The sequence below is a fragment of the Elgaria multicarinata genome, chromosome 1, assembly GCF_023053635.1.
Source record: "Elgaria multicarinata webbii isolate HBS135686 ecotype San Diego chromosome 1, rElgMul1.1.pri, whole genome shotgun sequence".
Lineage (NCBI taxonomy): Eukaryota > Metazoa > Chordata > Lepidosauria > Squamata > Anguidae > Elgaria > Elgaria multicarinata.
The window spans coordinates 167,245,333-167,262,738 of record NC_086171.1 but is presented as its reverse complement, the minus strand read 5'-3'; the positions used below and the strand labels follow the sequence as shown (position 1 = coordinate 167,262,738).

Below are 17,406 nucleotides of genomic sequence, written 5' to 3'. Positions count from 1 at the left end.
CATTCATGCCTTGAGTTTTTAGGCTTTTTTAAAAAAATCCCCACTCCAGCCTTCTCCAACCTGGTGCCCTACAGATCTATTAGACGGAACCCACCTCCTTCCACCCAGCCACTGAAATAAAGAGTCTGCCTGTGCCTGACTCAGGTGTAGAACCTTTCTCACCATGCCAGCTAGCCAGCCCAGCAGCATTTTCACACTGTGGGAATGTGGATGATTGACTTCTATGAGTTCAAGCAGAAATGCACTCCCTCTCCCCGCCCCACCCCCTGCACAGCCAGAATCAGCAGGCAGTTAGTGTTTTCCACTCCCCCAAACACTGTGATTGTAGGCGAACACGGTCAGGGACAGCACTGTGGCTATTCCTAATTGGCTAGCCACAGAAGTCAATATCAAAGCTACCCCTCACCCCACTCAGCATCTTCCAAATATGGAGATATTCAATTTACACACACACACACACACACACACACACACACACACACACACACTCTTCTGGAGACTTTAGAAGCTCCAATTGAGCGTGTCACCACTCTGATATTAATCGATGGGTTTGGAAGCAACCAATCTCTGCTCTGGAAGATGAAACGCTCTATGGATGTTCGCGGTTACCAGATAATTCCAGGGCAGAGTGCACACCCCTACTGGGCATATCCATCTTTGTGTCAGCAATCAGCGATGGCAAGTAACCATCACATATCATCAAGCCATGTGAAAACAACCAACCGAAAAATGGACACATCATGTGGTGACACATGACATCACGCCACACTACGTGATTCCAAACAACAGCTCCCAAGACGCAGCTTGATATTGTGTGTATGCAAAAGCTCATATACACAGAACAAGACTTTGTTTTTAAGGGGAATTCTCATGCAAATTTGTTATTTTCTGAAGACTTCACTTGGGGTAAGTTCTCATGTCCATCTTTTGAAATTCCTATTTCTAAAAGCACATTGGGAGCCTGAAATTAAAAGATGAAGTCCTGAATGCTTGCATCTTACTTGGGAGCAGGACCTGGAGAGCAAAATGTGCCGCTAACCATGCATACGAAGCTACTTGTCTGATAGATTTCAGACTACAGCTCTGTGCACAAATTAAGAAAAAAAAATTCCATTGAACTTCTGAATAAATGGAGCCACAAGACAGGATCATTGACAGAGGAAAATTACCATATGTCAATACTTTCCTTATATGCACCTCTTGGCTCTCCAAAGTGGTAACTTGAGAATAATTTAATCACTTGCTATTTTCTCAACCAGCAGGAGCCCTGAGCATGCTTGAAAGTACACCAGACCTGGATTGTTTCTGTGCCCCGCTCGTGCTCTTCGCTCCTCTGATGCCATGCTTCTTGCCTGCCCAAGGGTCTCTACTTCCCTTGCTCGGCTTCGCCCATTTTCCTCTGCTGCCCCTCATGCCTGGAATGCTCTTCCAGAACACCTGAGAACTACCAACTCAATCACAGCTTTTAAAACACAGCTAAAAACTTTTCTTTTCCCTATAGCTTTTAAACTTTGAGTTTGTTCTGACTCTATACTGTTAGCTTCACCCTTCCCGGTGCCTGTTTACACTTCCCTGTGCCTGTTTGCATTCTCTTTCCCTCCTTATTGTTTACTACAACTTTATTAGATTGTAAGCCTATGCGGCAGGGTCTTGCTATTTACTGTGTTATCTGTACAGCACCATGTACATCGATGGTGCTATATAAATAAATTAATAATAATAATAATAATAATAATAATAATAATAATAATAATGTTTATCTTAGTTTCTATCCAGGTAGGTGGAAGGTCGAAGCCTATGTTGTATGCCTAAAACATCGCTCCCTCTATGGCCCTCCAGGTGTTGTTAGACTCCAATTTCCATCAGCCCCAGCCAGTGAGGCCAATGATGAGGAATGCTGGGAGTAGTTCACCAGCATCTGGATGATCACTGCTTCCCCAGCCCTGACCTGAATCCACGGTATTTAAAGCTTGAAAGCCCATTGGCCAGGCTCACTGGGAAGGGTAGGAGTTGCACAATCCTGGAGGGTGCTAGTTTGGGAAGGCTGTTTTAAGAGGTACGGAGAAGCAGCCTCTGGCAACCTGGTGCCCTCCAGAAATTTTGAACTGCAATTCCCAGCATTACTGACCATTGCCCTTGCTCGCTGGAGCTGATGGGAATGGAAGTGCCATTAGCCCTAGGTTTAGAGAAGGCTGCACAAAAGGAAGAATTTCTTATTTGTTATGCTGGGGGGGGGGGGTTAATCCTGTTTTTCCTCCAAAGAGCTCAGGATGGCATGCTTTACCCCCTACCCCCCATCAATTTTAAAAACAACCTTTTGAGGTAAATGGTGAACTAAGAGGCAGTGACTAGCCCAAAGTCATTCACTTTAAGCCACGGTTAGAGCCGCTAACCCTGCTGCAGACGGTCCGACTGTGGTTAGTGAGTGAGCAGGGTTTAGCAAAACGCATCGCACAAGACACCTTAAACCATGCTGCTTAAACCAAAAGCCTTAACGAGCAAGGTTTAAGGTGTCTTCTGAACAGGCCCTCTGAGTCTACTTGGCTCTTGGACTATGGATAATGTATATTTGGAGCATGATGCCTCTCAGCCCACGTTAAAGATTATAAATCCCAACCAAAGAGCAAAAGGAACGTGCAAAGGTAATTTCAAAGTATGATTGTTTATTGAACTTGTTTCATTTACACACATTTAATGGCAGAAAAGGAAACATTATTGCCAATACAAATCTCCTTTCCACCCCATTCATTGTAAGCCACTTTCAGGAAGAACAAAACAATTAAAGATAGCTTTGTACTGGCTTGCAAACACATCCAGAAAATGTCCTGACAAACAGAAACAAAAACCTGAGGTGAGCGGTTAGAAACCCTGTGGATTGTAAGGATTTTTTATTATTATTTGTAGATCAGGCACACACAAAAATACAAATGAGGGGAGAGTCCAAGCTCCCTTTAGGTTGTTGCCCTAAGGCAGCCTTGTCTAAGATGGTACCCACCAGATGTAATGGACTACAGCTCCATCATTCACCAGCCAGCATGGAGGCCACCAGCTTGGGAAGACAGTGTTAAAGAATAACTTTTCCATTCTTTTCTTAGGAAATCCAAGTCTGGGCAGGGTATCTCCAATGGATAGCTGAATAGCATTATACTGTATCTGCTGAGGAAGAGTTTAAATAAAATCAGAATTCCTGAAGTCACTATGCTTAAACTGCTTCCCTCACCAATTTGAAATTAATAGAAGAGGGTTTTGTTTTGTTTTTTAAAACTGTGCTGTTTGGCTTCAAAGTTTACTTTTTGTTTTCCTATCTACTGCCTACCTGATTCAGTGTCTTGTACTGTGCTGATCTTGGATGATTGACTCTTGCAGGCAGACTGTAAGTAGGGGTGTAATTAACAGCACATCTCGTTTGGCCCTTAGACACTGTCCAAGAAGGGACAAGGTTCATAATGTTCCATGAAGACCCAGACCCAGATCTCTCTCTCTCTCTCTCTCTCCCTCCCCCTCACTAGCTGATGTCCAGTGGAAATCCACAATCTCCACAATGTACCTTCAGAAGAAGGAAGGAATGCTGGACCATGTGTTGGGAAACGGGTCATGTTCCTGCAGAGTCCATGCGCAGAGAAGGTTGCTTTGTGCACATGCCTTGCAGCAGAAGGCTATTCCAAAAATGGAGGGTTGTTTTCCCCTTGCTCCTATTTTTAGCTCTGTAAAATCAGAAGGTAAATGACCCTTGCTGAAAGTTGCACCTTCCATTGCAGGCCCAGTTCTGAATCGAGACACTTCTGTTGCTGTCACAGGCAAATCTTCTGTAGTCAAGCACAAGTTCAGCCTTTTTCAGGTTCTGTACTTCTTGTCATACTCCTTAGGGGACAAGGCTCGTGTGCTTTAAAAAGTTAGGCAGGAGAGCACATTTCTCTGACTATTGCAACCACTCTTATGGGGAGAAGTTGCAGCAGCTGAAATTCTTTCTTCTACCCAACTGTTAGAATCACAGTAGTTTATTGAATCAGACTCACCTACATGTCTCCCAGCTGTATATCGGCACTGCCTGTGCCATCCATAAAATTTTACATTCGGGAATGTTGTGCTTTAAGAAGATCAGGTATCTGCAATTTCCCTCAGTCTGTTTCCATCTCTGCTGACATTTCCATAACTTCCTGTGAGTCAGTTTGCCTCACTTCAGAAACCTTTTGGAAGCTGTCACCATCTAAGGAAATAGGTGAGCATCATGGACCAAGAAACAATCTTTCCCCTTTCTGCCACACACAAACTTTGGGCAATCATTCAAGTGTAAGCCCCATGGCCTTCCTGAAACATATTTTGAGCTCTCTGAATGTAACTCATTAGTCACAATATAGATATGGGGGTTCATCACATGTTTTCGTTTTCCTCTATAACACTCTTCCCCAACCTGAGCCCCTCCAGAAATTTTGGACTACAACTCCCATCAATTGTAGCCAGCATGGCCAATGGTAAGGAATCCTGGGAGTCATAATCTAAAACATCTGAAGGCTGCCCCATAGCTTCAGGAGGTTATATGCCTGATTTCCCTCACCTGAAGAGGTTCATGAAGTCTACTGAAGTGAACAGGTACTGAATGCTGCAAACTTCCCTTTCTGATTTAGGCCTGGCAACTGCCATGCATTCCTTTACAACAGGAGCGGGCAATTTGGTGATCCTCCAGATGCTTTGACCTACAACTCCCATAATCCCTCACCATTGGCTATGCTGGCTTGGGCTGATGGAAGTTGAGGCCCTCCAGATTTTTTGACCTACGAGTTGCCCATCCTTGTTTTACAATGTCCTCTCTACTCTGCTGCCTCTGATAGCTGTTTAGACACTAAAGCATAGCGCAGAAGCAGTGTCCCTCTCCCCGGTGGTGTGAGTCACAAGATACTAGGCCAGTTCACTATTTGAAGGGCTGATAAGAGGACAGTCCTTTCCTTTGAAGGGGTCCTCCATTTGAAGGACTGTCCTGTCCATGTCTGGTTTAAACATAAAGGACCATATAAAAGGATTGCAGGAGCCTTGAAGTTGCCCATCAACAGTCATCTCCTAGGGTGACCATATTTGGGAAACCAAAAAAGAGGACACCTAGTGTGTGTGTAGGGAGGCAGCTTTCTGAGTCCTGCAGAAAGTACGTTATTCCCCCGCCACCTTAAAGAACACGATTGGAGTGGAGGAGGGGAAAGGATTTCATTCTGCACCACCACCATCCACTCCAATTGGGGCCTTTTTTATAATGTCCACGAATGACCCACTTTCCCCTTTAAGACCTCAATTGGAGCTCGGGGTGGGAGAATGATGTGCCTCAAGAAAGCATGTCATTCCCTCCTGCCATGCTAATGGCAGCCTTAAAGAGGAAGGTGTGTCATTCCAGGACATTATTGAAAATTATAGAAAATCCCCCCTGACACCATGGAAAGAACAAAAACTAGGACAAATCCGGGGAAATCCTGACAGTTGGTCACCCTAGCATCTCCACAGCACAGTGAGCAAAGACACACAGGTCACTTAGACATAGTCTTCCACACTATGGTGAGTTGCACTGTATTTCTATTTGAATTACAATAATGCCCAAATTTGCACCTCTACATATAAATTAGCATATGCAAATTTTGTACAAATCAGTGCCTTCCTTTTTTGTTGATGTATTTCCTCTTCTTTTTTTTCTTCTTTTTTTTAGCAATTTACCCTTCTGGCTGTTGAGATAGCCACAATGAGACTCCTCATATGATAACAAACACAGTGGCTTGAGGCCTGTATTTCTCATCTGACCATGGGTGACACAGCAGAGCAAGAAGTGGGGTGAAATCCAACCTGAGCATTAGGAGACACGATCACTTTCTTTGGTGACTTTATAATTAGCCCACACTCCTATGGCAGCTGAACTCTCGCCCTGACCCCTGACATTCCACACACCCTTCATTTAAGGCTCCAGTGCAGCCTTTTCCAACTTGGTCCCCTCTGGCTCTTTTGGACTACAGCTCCCAGGATTCCAAACCATTGGCCATGCCAGCTGGGGCTGATGGGAATTGTAGAACAAAACGTGGGCTACAGGGTGTGTAAGGCTGCTCTTGTGGGTTCTATTTCCCCCTTTCATTTCAACAGGGCTTCTGGAGAACTTCCTAATGTCTTATTCCCATAGTGACTGGTTCCGAGATCCTAAGCACTGGCCTAATGTATCTGCAGGTATACTGGCAAAATCATCATCATCATCATCATCATCATCATCATCAATCATCATCCCCTTCTAACCCCTTCTGGACCAGCCAAAATCGTCTTCAGGTGTTCTCACAAGTGCTGCTGAGAACAGTCTTCCCTGTTTGTAAATTAACTGAAAAGAAGTGCCACATTGCTCAATAGGATGCCCTGGAAACCAAAAGCATGCTTATTGCCACTTTTGACGACACCCATAGGATGGCAGCATTGACCCCCGCCCCCAGCTGCAAAGCCTATAACTCATTCAGATTTATTTATATCCAACATTGCTCTGCTCTTTGGGCTCCTCGTATCTATAAGGATATAGCGTCTCACTAGATCAAGTGCAGTGGGGTGAAATCCGACCTGAGCATTAGGAGACGCTATCACTTTCTTCATGTGCTTTATAAATAGCCCACATGCCAATGGCAGCTGAACACTTGCCCTGACCCCAGCATTCCACATCTCCTTGAATGAGGCTGCTCTTGCTACCTCCTTCCATTCATCTTAACTTATGCCAGGTTCCCCCAACCTGGTGCCCTCCAGAAGTGTTGTACTACAGCTCCCAGCAACCCCCACCAGCATGGTTGGCTGGGGGAGGCTAGGAATTGTAGTCCAACATATCTGGAGAGCACCAAGTTGGAGAAAGCTGATGTATGTCATTGCATTTGACTCAAGTACAGAGCAATGTGAAAGCTCATTAGCAGGATTGGCCAAGAAGATGTCCTGCCTGCACATCAGCCCTTCAATAATGAACAATCTAAAATGTAGAATTCAATGGGTGGGGGGAGGGTGGGAAACGTGCATTGGGAACTGTCCCGCAGAAGTTGCAAAGGAGTGGTCTTTCTAGACAGGGCCACTGACAAGGTTTGGTCAAAGGGTAGGCCAGCCTTCCCCAACCTAGTGCCCTCCTGATGTGTTCCCAGCCAGCAATGACCATGGTAGGTGAATGCCAAGGTTGGGCAGGTATGGTGCTGCTTTCTACTGGGAGCACTGGGCAGGTTAGAAGCAGCATGTGAGTCTGTCACACTTACTCCCACCTCATTCTAGGTGAACTGCAACACTTCCCAGAGACCTGTTATCAAGTTGCCCTGAGACATTTTGTTGCCTGAGGCAAAGGACAAGATGGCACCTGTCTCCTCATCCATGTACAAAAGCAGAGCAGGCTGGCAGTTGAATCTTACTTCAATGTCTTTCACTGCACACGAGGCCAACAGTCTTATGGGACACAGAGCAGGCCATGGGGCACAAACATCTCCGTCCTCCAACAGGACAGGCAGCCACCTCACTCTGCCTAATGGTAGGGCCAGACTTGCTCTTCAATTATGCAGTCATCTCTTCACATATTATGAGCCCCCTCCCACAATCCTTTATTTCATGTCCCCTTACAGGCAGCAATCTTTGAACCCAGTCCTGGGACAGCTATTCCAACTGCCCATCCACAACTTCTTCAGCAGCCTTGCTTCTAGGTATCTCTGAGACCTGAGAGCAAGAGAGCACGCTATGTATGCTCTCCACTAAAGTTAACCAACAGCAACATTTAATGTATTGTACAAGCTAAGCAAATGCATAATTTATTCTACTTCAGCTATCCTTGGGGAAGGACAAAGAGCTATGCAGAGAATTGAAGCCCTGTTCCCCTCACCACTGGAAACCACTAGCCCTGTTCACAGCCTACTTCTCCATAAGGCTCAGAAATACAACTTCCCTCCAAAAAAATAAAATTAAGTTTCTGTCAGTCCCCCATGCTTCCACAGAACATACATTGATTGATTGCATTTCTATACTGCTCAATAGTCAAAACTCTCTACAGATGCCTGGAATACCTACAGATGTGCCCTCACCTTCCACTTGCAAGTGTCAAAGTAGCCTTTTCTCCATCCACCATCTGACACATTGCAATGCAATTCTCTGAGGAGCATTTTCTTCCGCTTGTGCATGGGGCCACCACAGAAGTTGAGAATAAAGGACTTTTCTTTTGCCAATGTTTTAAAACTCGTTTTATTTGAAAAAGTGAATGGAAAAATATAGTGAAATGAAACCAGAGTTTCCTCTTTGTGGGCTTTCCAGTGGGATATCAATGTATTATCACGGGGTGGAGGCAGGACAAGATTCAAGCATACATAATAAATACAGTCAAACAGTTTCAGAAGAGGATTTTGGCATGGGGTGGGCCTTGGTTTTTTTCTGTGATAGAAGACCACAATCTTGCCAACTCAAGTCTGTCATAAGGGCTAGAAACTTAGGACTATGGGTTTGTCCCCCACCCACAGTGGACATGAAATCACTAACAGCCAATTCACAAGGAACATCTTTCCTGCTAATTATGGGCTTAACTATATGCTTGCAATGACCAAGTGAAAAGGATAACCACAGTTTTCCAATCTGGAATTAAGTGAACAATCAACTCCTCCCTCCACTAGAATAGTGCTTCAAGGGCTTGCACCACCCCATCGAGTGTAAAATGTTGCTTTAATATGCAGTTGTGGACATGAGAATCCTTCATACATATACGTGGATACAATGGGTGTAACAGAAAGCATGAAACAGTCCTAAACTAGTTTTGATTTAGGCTTCCAAAAAAACTTAGGATGTGGCCACATGCCACAAATATTCCTGTTAAGGCAGGATAGGGGAGCAGGTTAAAGATAGTATGTCAGTCAAATTTAGATCAGTAAATAATCATGACTCTAAGGCCACAAAGGACTATTGCAATTGTTGTTTGCTTCTGGCGCTTGCTAGCTTGGGCACGTCACCAGCTGTTCTTCTACCACCTTATGCTTGAAAGTACTATTCAAAAATATTCAACTGATCAAATCAAAATATATGCTGCTAAGGTGTATCCATGAGCTTAAACAGGCTGGTAGTAAAAGAAGAAGAAGAAAGATCAGGAATAATTGTGAATGTTAGCAGTTTATGTGCAAAGCAGGCATGGGCACCCTCATTTAGCCCCATTTATGGAACAGTTTTTAGCAGCAGCATCTCTATCCCCAGTCAGTGCAAAGCAATATTTAATTGCAGCAAAATTGCCTCTCCCATTCATTAACTGGAGAGAGGGGGAGCTGTACTGGGGTTAGTGTGTGCAAGGTCAGAACTAAAGGTAAAAGCTCCAGTCCTGCACACAGATACACTCTCACCATGGATTGTGGCAAAAAACTGTTTTATTTCATGTTCTGGAATAGCTTTCGTCGTCGTTGTCACTGAGAGCTCTTTTCCAATTTATCCAACATTCATCCTGACATCATTCAATAAATTATCCATGCAGATTACACTAGAAAACCAGCTGGTCCTGTAACTGACCGGAAAAGGTATACTGATTTCCTGACTCTTTAGGAAATAAAAGATACAAAATAAATAGATATATAAAATAAAGGTTGGGTTCTTCACATCTCCAGGGGTTAATAAAGCCAGACTGCAGAATGTTGCTTATATAGGATGGAGTTTTGTCACAGAGACTCCTTAGGAAAAGGCCATGCATTCTATAGGATAGATCCAAGGCCAACATTCCAGGGTGGTTTAAGAGACGCAAGCCTTATGGAGGCTCATCAGCTTCAGCCTTTATGCACATCTCTAGTTTTAGAGCCAGAAAGGAGTAATATACAGGCTGTGTATATAGCAGGTGCCCGGGCTAAAATACTGATTACCCTGCCTGTGATTATATAATATCTGTAAAAAAACAACAGACATGTTTTGGATAATAAAGGGCAAATTTGAAAGTATGTTACAGAAAGGTCAACATAAACGGAGATCCTCTCTCTCTCAAACAAGATAGGGTGGTTCAACCGTTCTCCTTATGACTATTCAAGGAGAAATAACTATTATTTCTGCAGATGAAGCTTCTATTGTAGTGTTGTTGTGGGTGGGAGCTGCACCTGCCAAAATTCTCTTCAGTTTTCCTGTCCTGTACGGAACCTCACAATTTCTGGATTCTAGAATTTTACACACTAGCCATTTGCAAGAGATGAAAACGTCATCAAGTGCTTATCCTCATGGGTTTCAGTGCCACCTTTCCTTTTCCTGTCTCTATAACCATATGGCAGCTATTCAAAGTTCTCTCCAGTTCAAAATTTTCACAGTCATGGTTTTCACATGTGGGGTGGGCTGAATCCATACAAGCAGCAGAATGAGGTGGTAAAGTCCTGTGAAGTATTGTGGATTGTGTAACTTCAGAAAGCAAGTGGAAACTATTATGGGGGGGGGAGGGAAGATATGTTAAAAAAGACTTTTGCAAGCAGAAATCTAGCAAGGTTTGGAAGGTCTATTCTAATTCAGCCCTCTAGCTGCTATACTAGGTTCTAGTGCCAGGGAATATGTTTTTTTTTTTAATGAAGATGAGCGATAAAAATGTGACCTTACACACACACCATAAGTCTGAAGAGGTACTGTTGCATGTGTAGATCTAGACTCAGTTTTGTACTGAAGAGCAAAACTTTGATCTATGACTTACATTTTTTGAGCCCAACTTACAACTGAGCCTCCCTTTTGGCAGCAAGACTAATTATATACTTTTGCAAATACTAATATAATATCAAATTCCTCAGCGAGATAATTTCAAACATGCCCTGCCCTGTCAGTTTTGGTGTAAAACAAGATGGGGTGACCAATGAGTGGCGTGAATACCTATCTTTAAATAAAAACTGGAGAAAGACACCTGGATTCATAAGAGCCAATGGTGATTGATTGATTTCCCTTTTGTGAGAAAATCTCCATTCGAGGGCTGAATCCTACATCATATGGACTCTGCCCAATGACAATGATGCTTTATTAATAACATCATTCTAGTATGCAGAGATGAAGGGCTGCCTCTTTGAGCAAGTAATGGGCAAATTCCCTACTGGTACAATTTGATAAAGCATTGACAAATTCAAATGGAGACTCAATAATTTTGTACAAACTAAGGGTATTCAAGCATTTTAAAGCCCTCTTCATATTCCGTTCTCTCTAGGGACACAGGAGATGTGAAGGCAGTTGAATTTTTATCCCTGCCCTCCCCCACAAAAAAAACACATATCTGTGAAATCAATAAGTTAACACACACACACACACACACACACACACACACACACACACACACACAGATTGTAAGATTCGCAGATGCAATGTCAGCATTTCTTGTAAGTCCCTGAAGATATCAAACAAAAGCAAAAAGAATGAATGAAAACAAAGCCAACCAAAAATGTTGAGTTTGCACTAGAATGGTAGATGCTTCTTCCTCAGATCTTGTCTCTATTGAGCATAACTGAACTGGTAAAACAACCAGTGAAGATGGTAAACCCATGATAACAAGATGCCCAGCTGAGTTTCTGACATATGGGCTGTTCTGCAGGAATGGAAAGTAAGTATCCATGTGACTTGAATAAGCTGGTGTGATATGTACATTCTGCTCCTTGAACTCAGTGCATGTTCCTAAGGGACAGGAGTTTAGAAAAAGAAAAGTTCACTTTCAGTGTTCACACTTTGTCTGCACGTGTTAGCTTTGTGTCTAGGAATGAGCTTTTCACCGTCGTTATCAGGCAGAAGAAACAACACTCCCCAAACTAAACAACCACTTTCTAGAGAATGTCATTCTAGCCTGCGTATAAAATCTTGCCATCACCATCGCTGTGTCTGCTTTAAAGAAGGACTAAGATGGAGCTCTTTATAGGCGTCGTTTGCCTTCCTACAATCCCTTGCAAAGGCATCCTAAAAGAGTGACGTGCACATCTGGCCTCTCACAAGCCCTGATGCAATTACTCTCCTTACTGACAAGGTGATGTCGGACGTGAATAAAGGTGGCTGTGCAGGGAAAAGCAAGTGAGAATTACATACTCCAAATGGACAAAGAAACTGAACCGGAAGTCTCTTCATTTCCACTCGCTCCACAAGGAAATACAAGGCGCCCTGCAACCCCGGCGTGTGGCTGCCGAAGAATCAGCTGGGGAGCAGCACATGTTCCAGAAGATAGGTAATGGAGTCCCAGTGCTTCCAGAGGAGGAAAAGAAAAAGCACGATCAGGGTGGTGCTCAGGAGACGCATGCGGGTCTTCATCAAGGGCGTGATGAAACTGGCAATGGTGGAGACAAAGACCAGCAGCACAGCCATCAAGGCCAAGATGACATTGATGAATTTGCCCAGCAGGGCCCGGGCATTGGCATTTTCCACTCCTTCCAGCTGCACCACCTGTTGCTGCTGCTGTTGAAGCTCCAACTTCGTGACGCGGGTCAAGCAGGATTCCACAGCCTCCTGCAAGAGCAACAGAAAGGGACCAAAGTTAGCTCAGCTGAGGGATGGGGAGCATAGCTCAGTGTTACGAGCATGTGCATTGTGCGCTCATGTATCAAGCGCAATCCCTGGCACTGGCAGTGAAAAAGGTCAGGTTGCAGCAAGAGATGTGAAAGGCAGTCTGCTGGGACCCTGGAGAGTTACTAGGAGACCAAGAAGACAATGCTAGGCTAGATGGCTGAGAAATAGTCTGACCTAGTATAAGGCAGCTTCCTAGATCCTTCTGATAGCTGTGGTCCAGCTCCTTCCCTGGGAAGCAACAAATCAGTGGAGGCTGTTGGCTCCAATATCAGCGGGGTGGTGAATGCACTCCAGATTTCAGTCAGGACCAGTCAGAACTCCAAAGCGAAGCAGCTTGGATAGCTCCTTTAGAGTTCTGGCTGGTTCTGACTGAAACTCAGAGTGGAATCACCACCCCATTGGTATCGGAACCAACAGCCTCAACTGCAGCAAACTTCACACTGTTCCAGAGAGAGGGAACACAAGCTGAGCAACCGCAACCCTATGCTACCTTCTATTATGGTACCTCTGATGCATCTCTCAGGGGTCAAGAATCGTCTTCTCATTTCCTCACTTTTAATCTGTGCCTTCTAGGAGTGAAGATAGCACAATGAGTGACCTGGAATTGAGCTGAATCACCTCTTACTCTTCCAAGGTATTCTTTTAAACAAGCTCATGGATGGAGGAGGCGGCAGGATGCTATGAAAGGCCTGGGTACACTAGACCCTGTAACATTATTGAAGCTAACTAGATATGGATCTTGTCAATAATCGGAATAGGAGACTACTGCAAAATCAGGAAATAGAAGGAGGAGGCTCAGTGAGTGGAGGCTTCTTGGTTCTCCTGTTGGTCATAAATGTGGGCTGTAACTGGCATAGGAGCAACAGTTGTTCAGTGTTCCTATACAGTGCATATAGGATTCAGTCACAGATACAGACTCACTAAATTAGATTTCCTATTGTCTTCCCATGGCTTCTTCCCACATCAATATCCCATATCGAGAAGGGGTGATGCTGTTGTGGGGCAAAATCATGTCAGCTGCTCAAGCGATGTGGTTTCTTTCTACCAATGTTATATTATTATATGCTAATAGGATTAAAGTGATTGGTGGAAGTCCGATCTATTAATGGTTGCTTGCCATGACACCTAAATACAACCTTCACCGTCTGGGAGATAATACCTCTGATTAACAAATGTTGGGTGGTATCTCTATCTTGTAGTGCTGGTGAGCTTCCCAGGGACATCTGGCTGGCCACTGCTGGTCTAGATCTGATGACATACTATTGCACAATCTATTGCATAAAGAATTGTAGTGGGTTTGGAACAGACAGATAGCCTAGCAAGATAGGCATATGTATTCATCTCTCATAGAATGCCAGTATGGCTGTATTATCTAGCTAAAAGCCAGTCTCTGCTAACATACAGACCTGATGTATATCTAACAGGCAATTTTTTTACAAAAAAAGTTTCTTCAGAAAAGCTGCACTGAAGTTCTGGTGAATCCTGCAAAACATTTAAGATGAAATTGGTGGCTTTCAGCCACCACATTTGTGTAATCCACTTAAATATACTCTCTCTCTCTCTCTCTCTTTCTCTCTCTCTAGGTACCAAATTCCATCCATCTCACTGTAATGTCCCCACATGGCCACATGGGGGCAGAAGAATACCCTGTAGGCCAGGTATACATTTGTCTATTAAGAGTCAATGGAAGCACTTTGTATGAGATTGTATGTTCTTTACTCCGAAAGAAGACAACAATGAATTACAATGGCCCAGGTGCTATTGTGAGAGAGTGGATGGAGCACCATACTGGAGTATATTCCGAGTTCTCTGTGAGTTACTGAACACCCCTGGAATGAAACATGGCAGCACCCTTTGCTTCAGTTCCCACAGTGGTATAATGAACCTGAGATTGACCTCTGTAAAAGCACTTGGGATCAAACAGAACTACCAGAAATGGCATAGCATATCATCCTGTGGTCAGATAGACAGGAGAATGCTTTTCTGCACTGGGCAGTAAGGTGGCCAGTTACAGAAGGGGGTGGTGATACAGTGGAACCAAACCACATCCCAAATTCCACCCCAATTGCTAGGACTTCAATGGCCAGTAATCAATATGGAAACTAACTTGGCAGTTAGATCGCCTCCTTCTTGAGACCAGACTAAGCTCAATGGCTTCCAGGAAGTAGCCCCTGTTAGACTGCAAAGACTGAAAGCCACCAGAGAAACCCTGAGACTGATCCAAGAAAAAAGAAAAACACACACCCCTATATTAGTACAATGACACAAAATGGACTTCTGACTTAAAATGACAGGTCTTTTCTTCTTTTGGGGTCAATTCTGTGTGATATTGGGGAAGTCTCTGTTCCTGGGCTCCTGATTATTTCCCATCTCATGCTATCCCATTTCAGATAACAATGTTTTTCTAATGTACAAAGAGCATAAGGATATCCCCGGGAACAATGAGAACACAGGCAGCTGCCTTATACTGAGTCAGACCATCTCACTGGTTACAGGCTGGCATTTTTCCAGCCCTTCGTGGAGATGCCAGGGATTGAACCTAGGGCCTTCGGCATGCAAAGCAAGTGCTCTACCAACTGAGCTGCAGGCCTTCCGTAATATGAGGACAAAACAGAATGGACTGAAGAGCAATGATCTAAAGCTAAGTTGCACCGAAAACTATCACTTCTACAGATGTTAGCCTCATTCCTCTCCCCCTGGAACAAGGAACACCTTTTCAGTCCACGAGTAAACCCAAACACTCATGCTCACAGAATCATCTGAAGGCACATGGCACAGTTCTAGTGAGGAATGTCTGGTCCTGAGCCCTGCATGTAGAGGAGACCACCTGGGATTTGTATATAGGCTATTCTGATCTCTCAGGAGAGAGAGTTGGTATGTGTAATCTATCTATAATACATGAAGAGGGGCAGTAGTTACATCAACCACATAAACATCTCAAGTGTGATTGTACCTGAATGTCCCTGGCCCTCTCATAGGACTGGTAAGCCACTTTCTCCTCCATGCTGGCCAACTCCTGCTTGAGATTGGTCATCTCATTCTGGTGAAGCTCCGTCAGGTCATTCAGCTGCTCTTCCAGACGCTCATATCTGTACAGTGGGAGAGAGAAAGCATGCAGCAGGTGACAACTCTGAGCAAGACAGCTGAGCCGCTGTATCTGAGTCTGGATATGAGTTTGGGGGGGAATCCACACGTCGTTCTCAGGGCGTGTCCATCCGCTCCCAGTGCACCCCGAAAACGATCGTGTAACTCGCCTGTAAAAGAGCCGAGGAAGAAGCGTCCTTGCCGGCGCCGCCACCCAACTCCCTCCTCACCAGCCAGCTCGGAGAGCTCAGCAGAAGAAGGCGGGGTGGAGAGCGGAAGAAGCTCTCCACCCCGGCTTCTTCCCCCGAGCTCTCCGTCCCAGCCGGCGAGGAGGGAGTTGGGTGGCGCCGGCGGCGCCAGCAAGGACGCTTCTTCCTCGGCTCTTTTACAGGCAAGTTACACAATCGTTTTTGGGGTGCACTGGGGGGCGGATGGAAGCGCCCTGAGAACGACGTGCGGATTCCCCCTTTGAGACTCATTCCAGTAGCCTCAAAGAAGATGTAAACTTTGAGAGTCCCCGAATTCTTTTCTGTCACAGATTAAAGTCTGAACCAGAGAAAATTGCCCACTAGCCTTTGCCTACCCCCTTCCTGCCACCCAATTTCCCAAACAGAAGTAGCAGAGTTGTGCAGGGAAGAGGGAAGGAGGGGAACATGTCTTTTCCTACTCCTGATCCCTCTCCAATGCCCTGAGTAGCAATGTGAGTTGCTTTCAGGAAAACTACATCTCCCATGGAGCACCAAGACTTTCAAACACCAGAGAGGGAGAGGAGAAGAGGCAGACTTCCTCTTTGCTATGTGCTTACTAAGTCCTTAAGGAGTTGCAGAGGACTGGTGAAAAGATGTTTGGGGGATTGGGGGATGGGCAGGGTGGGGGAAAGAGGTGGCGAATGACTTTGGAATGCTGGATTTTCTCTGAAAATAAGCAGAGTTATTTTCTTTGGAAACAATTTATTTCCAAGCCAATACATGAGTCAAAGCGAGCTCACCCATCAATATTCCGATGTTTCACACCAATGCAATATTGCATTGCTTGTTTCCTGATTTTGGAGAGTCTCATATTGTTTTCCAAAATGCAAAGCTGATTGGCAAAGAACTATGGATATTGATAAATGCTAATGAAAACGCCAGCCCAGAAATTGGCCCCAAGTTTAGCATTGCTTGGAGCTAAGTGACAGTTTAAGTATACAGATATATTGCCAGGCCAAAGGTCCTGGACAGCAAATCCAAGTATCTGTTTGTTTATTTTGTATGTATCTATACCTAGTATTTCAGCCTAGATTGGCTTGCAAAGAGAATTAAAATTAAAACGCATTCAAAGATACAGCCGTACTAGCAATACACATGTATAGCAGAGTTCTTCCTTTTCCGAGCAGTTGATGACATAGTTCAGGTACTCAGTTCTTCCTTCCAGACTGAGAAGGCAAGGAGCTGCAGGTGGACTCAAGAGCTGGCTGACAGTAGCACTGATACAGAGGGAGTCTACATGGAGAGAGCACTTAAGGATGTCTTTCCTCTAATTTCCAAAAATCTGAATTCCTGGGTACATCCCTATAATTTTCCTGCCTCGGGCTGGATCTACACTACTGCTTTAAAGCACTTTAAAGCACTTTATAACAGTTTTGACAACTGTATACAGAGTGTGTCCTGGACCCCAACAGTTGTCAAAACTGTTATAAAGTGCTTTAAAGCAGTAGTGTAGATCCTGCTTAGGACTCCTTTGGGATGTCACTACATGCTTGACAGTGAGCAGAACAGAAAGGGTCTCAGGCCCACAGGGGAGTAAAGATGTGCATACATTCAGCAATGATCCTGTTGTGGCTACACACTCACTGCAGTT

The 17,406-nt window shown here is 44.5% G+C and overlaps 1 protein-coding gene across 8 annotated transcripts in view; it reads right to left on the bottom strand.

The window, feature by feature from the left end:
* Nucleotides 1-8,186: 8,186 nt before the first annotated feature.
* TMCC2 (transmembrane and coiled-coil domain family 2) overlaps nt 8,187-17,406 on the bottom strand; it is a 71,360-nt gene continuing 62,140 nt past the window's right edge. For all 8 annotated transcript variants that reach the window (XM_063142479.1, XM_063142515.1, XM_063142499.1 and 5 more), the window contains 2 exons: nt 15,437-15,572; nt 8,187-12,423 (listed from right to left, as the gene is read on the bottom strand). In XM_063142479.1, coding sequence (XP_062998549.1) covers nt 12,112-12,423; nt 15,437-15,572 — 448 coding nt within the window. In that variant the 3' untranslated portion in view covers nt 8,187-12,111. The remainder of the gene's footprint in view (nt 12,424-15,436; nt 15,573-17,406) is intronic.